At 38.3% G+C, this 15163-nt stretch overlaps 1 protein-coding gene across 1 annotated transcript in view; it reads left to right on the top strand.

The window, feature by feature from the left end:
• Window positions 1-15163, top strand: part of ABCA9 (ATP binding cassette subfamily A member 9) — a 56166-nt gene that overhangs the window by 28728 nt on the left and 12275 nt on the right. The window contains exons 22-28 of the mRNA XM_058561445.1: window positions 1784-1891; window positions 6002-6175; window positions 6363-6476; window positions 9976-10095; window positions 12659-12727; window positions 13169-13260; window positions 14465-14585. Of these exons, the coding sequence (XP_058417428.1) occupies window positions 1784-1891; window positions 6002-6175; window positions 6363-6476; window positions 9976-10095; window positions 12659-12727; window positions 13169-13260; window positions 14465-14585 (798 nt within the window). The remainder of the gene's footprint in view (window positions 1-1783; window positions 1892-6001; window positions 6176-6362; window positions 6477-9975; window positions 10096-12658; window positions 12728-13168; window positions 13261-14464; window positions 14586-15163) is intronic.

The raw sequence follows: 15163 nt of genomic DNA, 5'->3' as shown, positions 1-15163 counted from the left end.
ACTTGACTGTAGGTGGGTATAATCTAATAACATAAAATGTTATTTATGAACCAAGTTGCGAGTAAGGGAGCTGGCTGTTGAGACTAATTATGAATTTTCCATCCCAAAGATCTTCCAAATCTGGAAAATCAACAAGGGTGACCATAGGCAAAGATGTCAAATGGGTGAGGTGGTCCTTGGTACTCTTTCTTCCCCTTCCAGGGCTTCATCTCCACCTTCTCCATCTCCATCTTCATATGCATCTTTATTTAGGCAGTTTTATGTGCTATACGATCTCTGACGGGCACCAAGTTTTAGGAGGGGCTAAGAGAAAAGTAAGGAGATCTTAAAACTCATGACACCTGACCTCAAATAACTTGCAGTATAGTGAGGCAACTTATTGTAGATCAACTAAAGGCTTCTAGCAAAACCCAAGGCCATCTTTAACCTGTACAGGATTTTGAACTTTTTTAAATTCAATGCCTTTATATGGAATGTGTGTTGACCATTTTTATTCAAGCCCCATCACTTTTATTTCCTAATGCCCACCTACTCATTAATTTATATCTGCCAGGTTCCTGAAGGCATTTGAATTTGTTCCTTATGAATAAAGTTGAGCTAGAGGAATGATTCTTCATAAATGTTGAACTGAACTGATTTGCCACAAATTTCTGAGAGTAATGAAGTAACTCATCCATTGACAGTCCACAAATGCTATTGTCTATTAAAACATCAGCCTAGGGCCGGCCCTGTGGCTTAGCGGTTAAGTGCGTGCGCTCCGCTGCTGGCGGCCCGGCTTCGGATCCCGGGCGCACACCACTTCTCTGGCCATGCTGAGGCTGCGTCCCACATACAGCAACTAGAAAGATGTGCAGCTATGACATACAACTATCTACTGGGGCTTTGGGGGGAAAAAATAAATAAATAAAATCTTTAAAAAAATTAAAAACAAAAACAAAAACAAAAACATCAGCCTAAATGTTGTCATCGTGATGTCAGACAGCAGAAATTTTATGCTTACCTTGTTACCAAGCAAGGGCTTGCTGCCTGATCTGCATAGAAGCTGATACTATAGCACTGGCTTTTGAGAGAAGAAAGGGCTTTATTGCAAGGTCAACTGAATCAAGGAGACAGGAGGCAAGGCTCAAATCTGTCTCCCCGAGCTGAAGCAGGGACAGATTTTAAGGAGTTGGGAGTGGGAGTCATTATGTAAAACACTAGCTTGGTGGGGTCTGATTGGAGGGTGGGAGTGTAACAGTCTTATAAGTCCAGTGTGCTGCAAGTCAAGGGAACCCTTGTTTGTTATTAAGTTCCCTGCACCACTTTCTGTTCACGTTGAGTTCCGTAGTTAGGGAACTTTTGGTTCCCAGGTGGCTTGAGGTCATCTGAGAACAAGGTTTCTGTCTTCTGAGCATGCTCCAGCTACATGACTTGCAGTTTTTGCTCATTGCCCCTGCAAAATAACTTTGATACTTTGTTATTGATACAATAAGATACAATAGGTCCAGTACCAATTGGTCTATGATGGTTACAACCTCACAAGTTATTAACTGTGGGACCTTAGCCAATTCATACAACATGGTGGAGCTTGCTCCTTCACAAGTAAATCAAGACACCTGTTCAAAATGTCCAAGTTGCTGCAACACATGATTGAAAACGAATGTGGGTAAGAAGTTGCAAACGGGACCTTGGGAAGTGCTTTGAGTGGTGAGACTGATTCATTTATTTGAATGATTTAGTTAGGAAAGTACAAGTGAATCATATGCTCACCTGCCATCAGCTCACACGTTTTGTGTAATTTCAGGAGCACATGTCTTATGAGTATGAGTTCCTGAGTGATGCCTTCTTCTGGATACTCGCGGCCGCTTGTTTTACTCCTTTTATTGCAATGAGCAGCATCGGTGACTATAAAGTAAGAAGAGTTGACAAAGCCTTTACATATTCTTCATATCCAGAGAACCTGTCCCCATCTTATGACCATAAACTTATATGTAGGTGGTGCACCTAATTTATGTGCTTGACACAATGAACAATCAAGCATTTTAATAAAAGGTTGACAAATATGAAGAAATGCTATTTTTCTTAAACAAATGTGAGACCTCAAGAACGACAGCTTAGGAGATATCATCAGCTAACAAGGAATGGCAGTTTTATCCAGTATACCCCTTAGAGTTTTATTTCCAGACACTCACTGATGTAGTCACATCCCTTCTCTCAGTGGTGGTTTCCACTTTCCAGATGGTGGTTATGTTACTCAGTTAAACAGCCCTAACCAACTCGCCACAGCACTTTGGCTTTTTGTTGAAAAGACTGTTCCTTTAAAGCTTCATTTTTGCAATTCTTTTATAAAAATTCAAGAAGCCTATAACAGAGTCCTTCCGCCTTTCCATGGTACTTCTGTTCCATGGAAAGGCCCTTTCTTGTGTCTCCATGTCCTTAGCACTGTCATCTGATGCTCCCTTTGTGCTGTTGAGCCCTGTGAGAATTCAGATGTTGTTGATGGGTTTGAATTAATTTTCATGTATTCAGCTCTTAAACTGTCCCTATATTTAGCAATTTCTCACATGAGAAACACAAATATAATTCTTCCTTCACTTGTATGAGACCATACATTCACCACTTTCTTTTACTGCTCTTGTCACGCTTTCTCATTCTTTTTTTTGGAGTCAATCTGCTTCATTCAAATCTTGACTCTTCCATTGTCAAACGGTATGAACATCTAGAAATTGCTTAATCACTCTGTGTCTCACTTTTATCACCTGTAAGTAGGGAATAATAATTACATCTATTTGAAATAGATTCCTGTGAGGATGTGGTGAAATAATATCTATTAATTACTTAGAACAATATCTGGCATACAGTAAGTTTCCTGTAAATGTCAGTGCTTTATGTCCAAATGTCCGGGATTTAGTCCTGGAGCCCCTTTGCCCCTATTTCCAGAATTCTCGACTTCCATATGTACAACAGCCTACTTGATATCTCTACACTGATGCCTAATGTACATTTCAAATATGGGCAAAAGGAAACTTATGATTTTCCTGGCTAGATCCACTCATCTCCCAACTTACCCATCTCAGTAAATGGTGCTACAATCTACAGTTGCTCTATCACAAACTTTTGGAGTTATCTTTGCTTCTCTCCTTCTTTTACCTCCCTTGTCTCATCCGTCAGCAATTCCTTTAAACTCTACCTTGAATGTATCAAATCCATCCACTTCTTTCCATCTCTACTATTTTGGTCCTGGTCTAAGTCATTTTCATTCCTTGCCTGAACCACTGCAATAGCTACTCATCAGTCTCCTTCTTTGCAATTAATTCCACATACACAGCCACAGCAAGCTTTCAAAAGTTTTAATTGTTACCTTGCCTCCAGTAACAACCTCTAGTAACATCTTTTTGCATCTAGACAAATCCTAATTCCTTACTTTGTCTGGCAGAGTCCTGCATGATCTGTCTCCTATCTCTCAATCTTCTCTTATTGCAGTCTCCTCCCCTACCCACCCCACATTTCTTTCTGTTTCTCAAGCATGCCAATATCATTGCCATCTCTGCGCCTTTGCATTGGCCGCTGCTTCTGTGGAATGTTCTTCCTCCTGTTCTTGGCACTGCTCGCTTCTTCTTGTCATTCAAATCTCAGCACAAATATCATTTAAACAGAGACTCCTTCCCTGCCTGCCCATTCTAAAATAGATTCCCCATCACTGCCACATGAGCTCATTTTAAAAATCTATGCATAGTGCTTATTGCTATCTGAATCTTTTCTCATTTTTTTTTGTTAATAATCTCCTCCCCAGTAGGAATAAGCAGCATCAGAGCGGAAATATTTTTCTCTAAATTTTACCTACTCCATTGTTGCTTATCTCTATACATAATGGATTACCTTTCATTCTTTTACTCTTGACTAAAACCTAGGAGCTATTTCTGTAATGGTTGTCAGAGTAAGCAAATAAAATTACAGATACCAAGTTAAACTTCAATATCAAATAAACAGTAATGTATTTTTTTGGTATAAGTATGTCCCAAATACCGACTGGGACATACTTATACTAAAAAAATTGGTATGTATCTAAAATTCAAATTTAACTGGCAACCCCATGACAGTGATACCCCTCTCTCCCTCACCTCCATAGCCGGTTAGTGGTGAAGTCATAGAATTTACTTCTGAAATATATCTGGAAGCTTTCCACATTCCTCCATCTCTCCTACGACATGCTAGTCAGAGCCTCTATCATCTCTTTCTCGGATGAGCACAACAACCTCCCTAACTGCTCGTCATGGATCCACATTAGTCTTCTCCTTATCCATTTTCCACACAGTGTGACAGAGCAATATCTTAAAAACACAGATCTAACCATGTAAATTACCTGCCTAATCCCTTCAGTGGTTTCTCATCAGATTAAGGAGCAAGAATGAAATCCTTGCCACAGCCTGAAAAGCATGTGTGATCTGGACCTGGGTGTCTCTCTCCACTTTTATCTGATGCCACTATCACCTTAATAACTATGTCCAGCCACACTGGCTTCTTTCCAGTTTCCCAAAAATATCAACTCTACCCACTGCAGGGTCTTCCCTCCCGTTCTCTCTGCCTGCAATGCTCCCTATCTGTCGCCTGGATAACTCCTACTCATTGCTGAGACCCTAACTCAAACCCTTCACAAGGAAACCCTCCCTGACCCGACCCCCTAATTATAATTCATCTCCCTTCTAAAGGCTCTTATATGACCCTGAACCCTCTTAATACTTCTAATTTTACTTCTTTAATTTTTAATTTTAACAATTTTAATTATGTAGCTATTGCTATGCTTATTTACTTTTCGCCTTTATCTCTCTTCCCTTCTGCAACTTAAACCCCACAAGAGCCCCAGGACCAACACAAAGCCAGGCACACGGTATAAGCTTGGTAAATATATACTGAACAAATTAATGAATAGGGAATGTCAAGTCCTCTAATGCATCCTCACAAGCATTCTCTTTTCTGCTTCCTTCCAGATGCACTCTCCTTTCCAGAATATTTATCGGCATTCCAACTTTTCCCCTAATGAATCTCTTTATTTTATTTTATTTATTTTTTTGTGAGGAAGATTAGCCGTGAGCTAACACCTGTTGCCAATCCTCCTCTTTTGTGCCGAGGAAGATTGGCCCTGGGCTAACACCTGTGCCCATCTTCCTCTACTTTATATGTAGGACGCCTGCCACAGAATGGCTTGATGAGTGGTGTGTGGGTCCGTGCCCGGGATCCCAACCTGTGAACCCCAGGTTGCCAGGAGCAGAGCACACGAAATTAACCACTATGCCACCAGGCCGGCCCTGAATCTCTTCATTTTAGATTGAAAATTTTAATTGCTTTTGTGCTTTACTTTTAGAAAAGTCCAAGTTATAGTTTAAGACCTTGTGTTAAGACACCCAGTGCAACAACAGGGCTTATAATGAGTCACAATGTCAAAATCCACACACTAGTTTTAACATATAATCATGAAATATATGGTTTAGTTCAAGACGATGTATCACATTTTAACGGAAGTCTGCTTATGCCACCCTAAAGAGTTTTTAATGTAATTGACTCGTTAGATGATCGTTTCTTAGACCCAAAATAAGATGCCAATTATAAATGCACTGTTTACGTTCAGCATAAAATTTAAGAATCTTACAAGAAACTGTAAACCTACATCTCTTGAATCTTTGTACAATTTGCAAGTCTTTATAGTGTCAAAGGGAAGAGTAGCTTTGGAAAGAAAAGAACAGGTATCTTCTCATTGAGGCAACCCCCAGTCATTCTGTGATGGAAAGTGAGCTGGTCACGTTAGTGCATTTTCCCTTTAGACAATGAAGTCGCTGTGTGGTTTGCAGTGTTATTAATGCCCCTGAAGTGAGAGTGTGGCAGGCAAGTGACGATGTCATTTACTAAATCAGCATAATATATAAAAGGGACATAGAGAAAATGAATGCTTTTGTGACCACATATTTGCAATTTCTCAAGTCACAACTGTTTAGAACCTTTGATGATTCTTCTATTTCTTTACCAGAAAAAAACTCACTCCCAGCTGCGGATTTCAGGGCTCCATCCTTCTGCTTACTGGTTTGGGCAGGCGCTGGTAGATATTCCTCTGAACTTCTTGATCCTCCTTCTAATGCAAATAACGGATTACATTTTTAGCCCAGATGAGATTATATTTATAATTCAAAACCTGTTAGTTCAGGTAAGTGACAAAAATTATGAGATGGTTTTATTAGACTATTTTTCATGAATGCAGTAACGTTATTAACCTTAAGCCAAAGAACCTCACATTACCTTTGCGATAGCTTAGTTTAGAAAGCTGTGGTTTAAGTATGAATACTTTCCTAGATAACATTTACCTTATCCAACTTTAATATTTTTATTTTCAGATCCTGTGTAGTATTGGATATGTTTCATCTCTTGTTTTCTTGACATATGTGATTTCATTCATTTTTCGCAATGGGAGAAAAAACAGTGGCATTTGGTCATTTTTCTTCTTAATTGTAAGTATGCAGACAGTGCATATTATTCTTAAACCATTTTAAAGATAATTTTAAGGACATATTTTAATCTTTGTTCTAAGCAGAATGGAAAATTAATATTGCTCTCTTGGAATTCTAATTACTCTAAGATAATCATAAACATATATAAAGTACTGTATGTGTGGATATCTACCATTCATAAACTATGAACCCAAATATGTCTCCAGGTCTAACCTCTCCCCTGAGCTAGAGACTACTGCCTCTACCAGTTCACTTGCAATTTCACTTGAATATTTAAAAAGCACCACAATGATCACATATCTGAAATAGAATCCTTTCTGCAATCTATTCTTCATATCTTAATACATCACATTATTGCAGCACAATCTACCCAGCTAATTGCTTATACCAAAGATCTAGAATTATCTTTAATTCCTCTCTCTTTGTTTCTCTTCACATTCAATCCATTTGCATGCCCTTTAGACTCTTAACATTTCCCAAGACTGTTTGGTATGTCCCAACTTCACTGCCATAGCCATTGTCTAAGCTTCCATCATCTCTCAACTGGAATATTCCAGCAGGTCTGTAACTTGTATCCTTCTTTCTAGTCCTGGCTCCTATAAACTATTTCCACATAAAAACCAAAATGATCTTTTAAAATAAATTTTTGTTAAAAAGTATAACTGACATACAGAAAAGTACACCATAGATTAGTCTAGCCAGTTTCTGAACTGAATAAACATGGAATCATGTAGAAGGTATTATTCTCTATCTGCTCTTAGTCAGCAGTATGTTTTCAGTCATCCCTGATGTTGTATCTAATTACTACAGAGTAGTTCATTCCTTTCCATTTCTGTAGTATTCTATTGATGAATGTGCTATTATTTGTCTGTTCTATTGTTGACAGACATTAAATTGGCTTCCTGTTTTGGACTGTTATGAATAATGCTGCCATGAGTTTTCTTGTCTGTCTTTTGGTGCACATATGTAAGACTTGAAACCAAAAAACTCCTTGAAGAAAACATAGGAAACAAAGCTTCCTGATATTTGTCTTGGCAACAATTTTTTGGAAATGACACCAAAAGCACGAGCAACAAAAGCAAAACCAACAAGGGGGCAACGTAAAAAGCTTCTGTACAGCCAAAGAAACCATCCTAATATCCAAAGACTAGAGAGAACTCACACAACTCAATAGCAAAAAAAAAAGGAAACAATCCAATTAAGAAATGGATAAAGGACCTGAATAGACATTTATTCCAAAGAAGACACCGAAATGGCCAACAGGTACATGAAAAAGTGCATTAACATTGCTAATCATCAGGGAAATGCAAACCGAAACCACAATGAGATATCACCTCACACTGTTAGAAGGGGTGTCTTCAAAAAGACAAGAGATAACAAATGTTGGCAAGGATGTGGAGAAAAGGGAAACCTTATACCCTGTTGGTGGGAATGTAAATTGGTAAGTCACCATGGAAAACAGTATGGAGGTTCCTCAAAAATTTAGAAATAGAACTACCTTACGATCCGGCAACCCCATCTCTGAGTATTTATCTGAAGGAAATGAAATCACTATCTCATAGAAATATCTGCACCCCATGTTCGTTGCAGCATTATTCACAATAGCCAAGACATGGAAACAACCTAATTGTCCATTGACAACGAATAGATAAAGAAGATGTGGTGTATATATACAATGGAATATTATTCAGCCTTAAAAAGAGGAAATCCTGCCATTTGTGAAGATTGGAGTTTCCTTCATGGATTCTCCTTGAGGGAATAAGGCTAAGTGAAATAAGTTAAACAGAAAAAGACAAATACTGTAAGATTTCACTTATATGTGGAATCTAAAAAAGCTGAACTCATAGAAAGAGAAAGTAGAATGCTGGTTATCAGGGGCTGGGGGGTGGGAGAAATGTGGAGATGTTGGCCACAGGGTACGAATTTCCACTTATTAGATAAATAAGTTCTGGGGAATCTAATATACAGCATGATGACTATAGTTAACAACACTGTGTTATATACTTGAAGTTGCTAAAAGAGTAGCTCTTAAATATTCTCACTATAACAACAACAAAAATGGTAATTATGTGAGGCGAAGGATGTGTTATTAACTAACTTTATTTTGGTAATCATTTCACAATATATACATGTATCAAATCATCATGTGTACACCGTAAACTTACACAATGTTATATGTCAATTATATCTCAATCCAGCTTCTTTTTAAAGCTGGAAAAAAAAAAGATGAGCTGATTAAGGATGAAATTAATCCAACCAAGAAATAAGTCAAAATAAAGAATTCAAGAAAATAAAAATTGCTGCAAAGCACCGGTAGGGACCGCTGAATTCTGTTAAAAACGCATGAAGATTACATAACTTTGGGAATCATGGTTATGACATTTACATAGCAAAATCCACAAAGTTTAATAGTTCTTTTACAAAGCAAGCTTAACTTTAATAAAAAATCCTGAAGAAGACAGAGTAAAAAAGAAAATCATTGATAAATTCACTTGGAAAAGTCAAGGACAGCTCTCTAAATAAAACGATGTAACAGCAAACCTAGAAGTAAATTAAAAGAATAATAATAAAAAATAATCAAGTATGATTTATTCCAGAATGCAATGATGGTTCAGTATTAGCAGCTATCACACTAAAGGAGGAAAACTGCATGAGCTAAGAAAACACCATACAATTCCTAAAAAAACACCCAGTGAAAAGAAAATATAAACACAAGAAGGACAAATTACCAAAACCAATGGCGAATATCTTAGTACATGGTAAAACTATACAGTTAATCACCTAATACCAGGAGTAAAACAAGGACACCCTCAATAATTAATTAGCATCCTGTGTCAGCGAGGTGGCATAATGTGCACTCTAATTCCTGGTTTGTAGGAGAATAGACTGTCATAATCATTTTGAAAAATAATCTGTTAATAACTGTTGAAAATTTCAATGCACATAAATTTTAGCCTGCAATTACAGTTCTCAGAATCTCTCTTTAAAGAATAAAAGTGTCAATATATAAGGATTTATGTAGAGCATCATTTTCAGGAGCAGAGAAATTGAAACAACACATTTTATGAAGGCAAAATTGTTGAATTCTTGCATATCCACTCAAAGAAATACTATAGAGCTATGAAAATGAGCAGCTGGTATGCCTAAACCTAAAAAGATGTCTATGGCCTATTGTGAAATGAAAAAGAGAAAAATGCAGAATAATGTGTAATAAATGGCCCCTTTGTCAGAATCTGAATTTCAGCAAGAACTCTAGCTGATTTGTATGCACACTGAGTTTGAGAAGCCCTGTTGTGCCTTAAAAATTTCATAGTCAATCCAATACAGAATTGTGACACAGTGTTGCAAAGGACAAAACATGACAGCAGTACTGTCTTGCAGTGGGGTGAGATAGAAGTTGAAAGTGAGAGCATTTATAAGATGAATTGCCACCCTCTTGGAAAACATCCTAAAATTTGGATTGTGACACTAGTGAAACTGTGCTGTGCTTTTGTTTTAGATCACTGTCTTCTCGATAGTTGCTACTGATCTAAATGAATACGGATTTCTAGGGCTATTTCTCTGCACCATATTAATACCACCCTTCACAATGATTGGCTCTCTATTCATTTTTTCTGAGGTAAGTAAATTCACTCCTGTCCTAGGGTCATGAGATGTGTGGCCGGTGGAGAAAGCCTTAAGTATTGTAAAAATGTAGGTAGAGTCCTTAGCTGCACAAAGGTTAAAGTCTCTGTCTTCGGAAAGCCAATTCTCTTACTACAGGCAAGAGTCATGTTCTCATTCGATAGGAAGCCCTGCCTTGCTTTATGAAGGTCAAAGGCAACTCCACAGTACTAGAATTTTACAGTTCTCATGATAAGCATCACTCCTGGGAATAAATGACCTTGCTGGGAGGCTGACGAGATGCCCTTTTTCTGTTAATTTTGGACATGTTAGGTTTAAGTTTCCTAATAGACATGCAATGGGAAATGTCAAGTAGCCAGTTGGATATGTGATTCTGAAATTCAGCGTGTCGGCTTATGTGGAGTTTGGGACTAAAGTTAAATTCCTGTGATTCATCAGTATATAAATGATATTTAAAGCCACAGGACTAGACAATATAACCTACAGAATAAGTACAGATAGAATGAAAAGAGGGCCAAGGATTTGGCCTTGAATTCCAAAATTTAAAGACTAAGAAGAGGAAGAGTCAGCAAATCAGCTTGAGAAGGAGCCTGTGAGGTAGGATAAAGAATAGGGGACTGTTGTGTGCCAGGATCTCTTCTCAGAAACTCTCCTCAAACACTTAAAGTATCAGTATATGAGGATGTGGGCCAGACCGCAGTGAAGAATGTTTCAAAAAGGAGAGAATGATTCACCCATCAAATGAGAGGTCTAGAAAGATGACAACTGAGAAGAGACCATTGGATTTGACTACATGGAAGTCATTGGTGATATCAGCAAGACAGATTTCAATGAAAGGATGAAGACAAAAGCGTAGTAATAGTCAGCTTAGTAGAGAATGTGAGGTGAGGATGTAGTGCAGTGGCTAGAGACACAAATTTCTAGAAATTTTGCTAAAAACGTTACCAGAGAAATGGAAGAGTAAATGAATGAGGAGAATAGGTTTTTGTTTAAGAAGGGCAATACTAGGCTGATACGAGAGAAATTTCTGATGAAAAGAGACGTATGGAATACCTAAGAAGCCAAATCCTTGAATAGCTGAGAAAAAATGGCATAGAGGGCACAAGCAGAGAGGTTGCCTTCCTTAAAAGCAGGAACATTCTGTCTATTTATCAAGATCGTAGCCAGAGTATATGAATACAGAGGCAGATGGTTTAGTAGTTTTGATGGTAGAAAGATGCCGTGATTCTTTTCTGACTGATTCTACTGTTTTAGGGAAAGAGGTGACGTTATCAACTGAAAGTAAGGTGGAGAGGGGTGTTGGGATTTGGAGGATAGAGGAAAAGATGTGAACAATTATTTCAGAGAGTAGGTCAGTGGAATTGACAGGCAGTGCTAAAGGACCCCTCACCTACTTACAAGTGAAGTCAGCAAAGTCGAGTGTTTTATTACCCTAATTAGCTTCTCAGAGGCAGTTCAGGGCAGGTGGAGAGTTGGGTTCACTCAGGGTTTAGTGTTTTGCAAGACGAGTCTGACAAAGAAAATGATAAGGGAGCAAGGGTTCTGTATAAGGAGGGATTATAACAACGGACCATGGATTCTAAGCTAGGGGATGAAGAAATGAAGGAAATGAGGCTTACGGACAGTGAAAAGGTGGTGGGGTTGGTGGATGGGAGGTTCACAAACTCCAAATTATGGAATAATCATACTAGAGAAGGAAGCTGAAAAAATAAGATGTGGTGGCAGAAAGGACAAAGATCAGGGGCCTGAAAGTGATCTTGGATGCGGTACAGTTATTGGAAGCAGGTGACAGAAGCTCTTAGGAGAACAATATCATTTGCAATGATGTCAGGTCCTGGCAAATCATCCAATGTGAAAAACAAAATCATCTCGTTTAGATGGTGGATGGCTATGATAGTTAGAGATTTACTACATCAGCTTAAAGTTGCTCAGAAAAAAAGCCTTGGAAAATATAGTTCAAGAAACAAACTTGGCCCTTTACTCTTTATTCACTAAAGAGTTGGAGGATGTTTCAGAACGTATTGTAAATCTAATGAAAACCGTGCACTTATGTGTATGCATGGGAAACTCCAGGTGGAGAGCTTTGTTTTCAGCATGAGGGATTGTCATGATTATTCTCAAGAGTGGATGCAGCAAGGGACAGCAATGTAATGGTCCCAGGACTCTTGGGGAAGAAGAGAGGGAAGGAGCACAGATGCAGAGAGAAAGGCAGGTAAAGTTAGGGGAGAGGGTTGTCTTAAGACAAATCTTGCCCGTGGCTTTGGTGGGTCCTGCCAGCACCACCCAGGATTCCCCTCGCAGGCAAATCCTGCTAAGCCACAGTGTTACACATAAGAGCATCTGAGCCTGTGACCAAGCACAGGTTAACAGTCACTGAGTGAACTTGGAAGCAAGGAAGACACACTGCACAGTCAGAAATTGGCTTTGACCTGATGCATCAAAGAGAATCGCATCGAATGCTGGCAAGGTCATTTAACAGACGTGAATTTGTCTTTTGTGAGATGAGACTCACGAATAGATGATGGTTCATCTAAATGCACTTTTTCCTCATTTTACAGATTTCTCCCGACTCTATGGATTATTTAGGAGCTTCAGAACAGCAAATTGTATTTCTGGCATTGCTAATAGTAAGAAGACATTTCCATTTAAATGTTCTTGCACGAGGGGACACATTTGTATGTTTTGCATTAAACTCAAAATTTAATTTTGGCACGTAAAAATTCGGCATTTTAGGCATCTGAAGCAACACAAAGACACACAGAGGCTTTAAAACCTGGACCACCATCTTTATCATGATCATCTGACACTGAGTGTGAAGCCCAAACTCTAAACAACATGAAAAGCACTAGCATCAACTTACCACTACTATTTCTGTCACGGTTTCTCTGAGAGCAGTGAAGCTGACTCTGAGAGTTTCATAGAATATTGTTAAATAGATTGTCTTTCAATCTTGTGAAAATGCTACCAAATCTACCTTTATATATGATCAAACTCCTTAAATCAATTCCAATACTGAAATTGTTGTTTTTATGGTGATGCTCATTTTGATTGTCTTTTTTTTCCCCTAGCCTTACCTTCATTTTTTTATTTTCATTTTTGTTCTACGATGTCTGGAAATGAACTTTAGGAAGAAACCAATGAGAAAGGATCCTGTGTTCAGGTTGAGAAAATTCAAACAGAATTTCTTGTTTTATTTTAATATTCACTGTGTAAAGATATTTTAATATGCCTCAATTAAGTAAAAAGTACTGTACAAGATTGTTTTTAAGGGACTGTGTAGTATACAAAATTATAATTCATGGTACTTTAATGAACTTATAATCTAGTTAGAGAAGCCATAGTAGCATACACCAGACACTGAAAAATTAAGGCAGACCATAATTTCACCGACATATTAGAAGAAAGTTGCATACCAGAGGTAGAATCTTTAAAATAATAGGTAAGTATAGATAAGCAATTAGATAAGTATAGCCAATCCAGGAAGGAAGAACAGTCTGAGCAAAAGAACAAAAGTTGAAATAAATACCACCTTCCTGTAGATTTGAAAAGGCAGCTGGAACAAACTTGAAGGCTTGTGTCGGAATATAATGGAAAATTAAACTGAAGCTAGATGTTAGAGGGTCTTGGAGTAGGAAAGGTTTTGCAGATTACAGGGTGGGAAACAAAGACAGGTGTGTTCTGAAAACCTGGCTTAACTCACACAATATGAATCAAGCTCAAATCTAATGGAGGTGGTGGAGCAGGAGAGTGAGAAGGTGACGGCCATGTTTTAGGAAATCAGCTGACAGCAGGAATTGCGTATGACATGAGGGAGAGACAGGAATCAGCAGGATTCAGCGGTGGGATAAGGAAGGGAAGAATTAGATTGCTATCAGTCAGGAAAGAGTGATTCTGACACAGATTCCCAAGGAATGACAGTGCTCAGTTACTGATGATTATATGTCCTGGGTTTTCTGGGACACATCTCTACTTCCAAATGTTCTGGTCCATTGTTCTCAGAAAGCATTCAGAATTCCAAATTAGCTGTCAAAATTGCAGTTTCTAGATTCCTTTCTCATGCAAGTCTGCTCCAAAGTCCTTTGTCAGAGAGTGTGCACTGTTTTATTATTTAAAAAAGAAGTCATGACTGACAAGGAGAGTTAAACTTAGGCAAAAAGCTAGGATGATTTTAAAAGTAGCATCATTTGACTCATTGATGAAAACTAAGCTGTTTGAAAGGCAGATGGTGTAGAGAAAAATGGGGATTATGTTGTGCTCACAGTTAATCTATTCACATAACTGATAACAGTATAGAGAAAATTCATTATTTTTGCTACAAGTTTTTCAACTGGAAACCTGTTATTATCACATTGTTTTGATTTTAGAATTTCCCCAGGAAGCAGTGATGTTTTTCCAAATCCAGAAGAACCCGAAGGAGAGGATGAAGATGTTCAGATGGAAAGAACGAGAACAGCCAGTGCTGTGACGGCCCCAGACGTTGACGAGGTAGAAAGACTGAAAACGCTCCTCGTCAAATAATTTTCTCTGGCAGATAAAGTGGGCAACTTTCTAATCTTAATTTTTGAAAAACACTTTGAGGTTCTTTCATCCTTACACATACAGCTCATTGCTTCACTTCAGTAAATAGGTAATGCCCACAAAGATAAGAGAACAAAGGAAATACAGACACACGCACACACACACACGCACACACCCCTGTTAATGTATATTTCAGAATCATAGTTTTGGTAAGTAAAGCTAAACATTACAAAACCTAAGTAAGACTTCGTGAGTTTTAGAAACTGAGTAAAGCTTACTGCAAGCAATTCAGAGAGCTTTTGTCTGAGGCATATATTGTTTGTGTGCATGTGTGTGTGTGTGTGAGCATGTGTCTTAACAGTACTGTTGATTTGGTGGCTGTCTCTATTCCTATCTTCTGAGGAAGGGCAAATACAAATCATATGATACAGTGCACATGTCCTTTCCCTGCAGGAATATAGAGTGAGAGAGGTCACCTGAAAATGGCAGTTTCTAGGGGAAGGATTGGTTTGATTCGTGATTTGGTATAGGGGAAGATTTGGTCA

The sequence above is a fragment of the Diceros bicornis genome, chromosome 18, assembly GCF_020826845.1.
Source record: "Diceros bicornis minor isolate mBicDic1 chromosome 18, mDicBic1.mat.cur, whole genome shotgun sequence".
Taxonomy (NCBI): Eukaryota; Metazoa; Chordata; class Mammalia; order Perissodactyla; family Rhinocerotidae; genus Diceros; species Diceros bicornis.
Note: the sequence above shows the minus strand (reverse complement) of the source record. Positions and strands in the feature narration are given on the sequence as shown.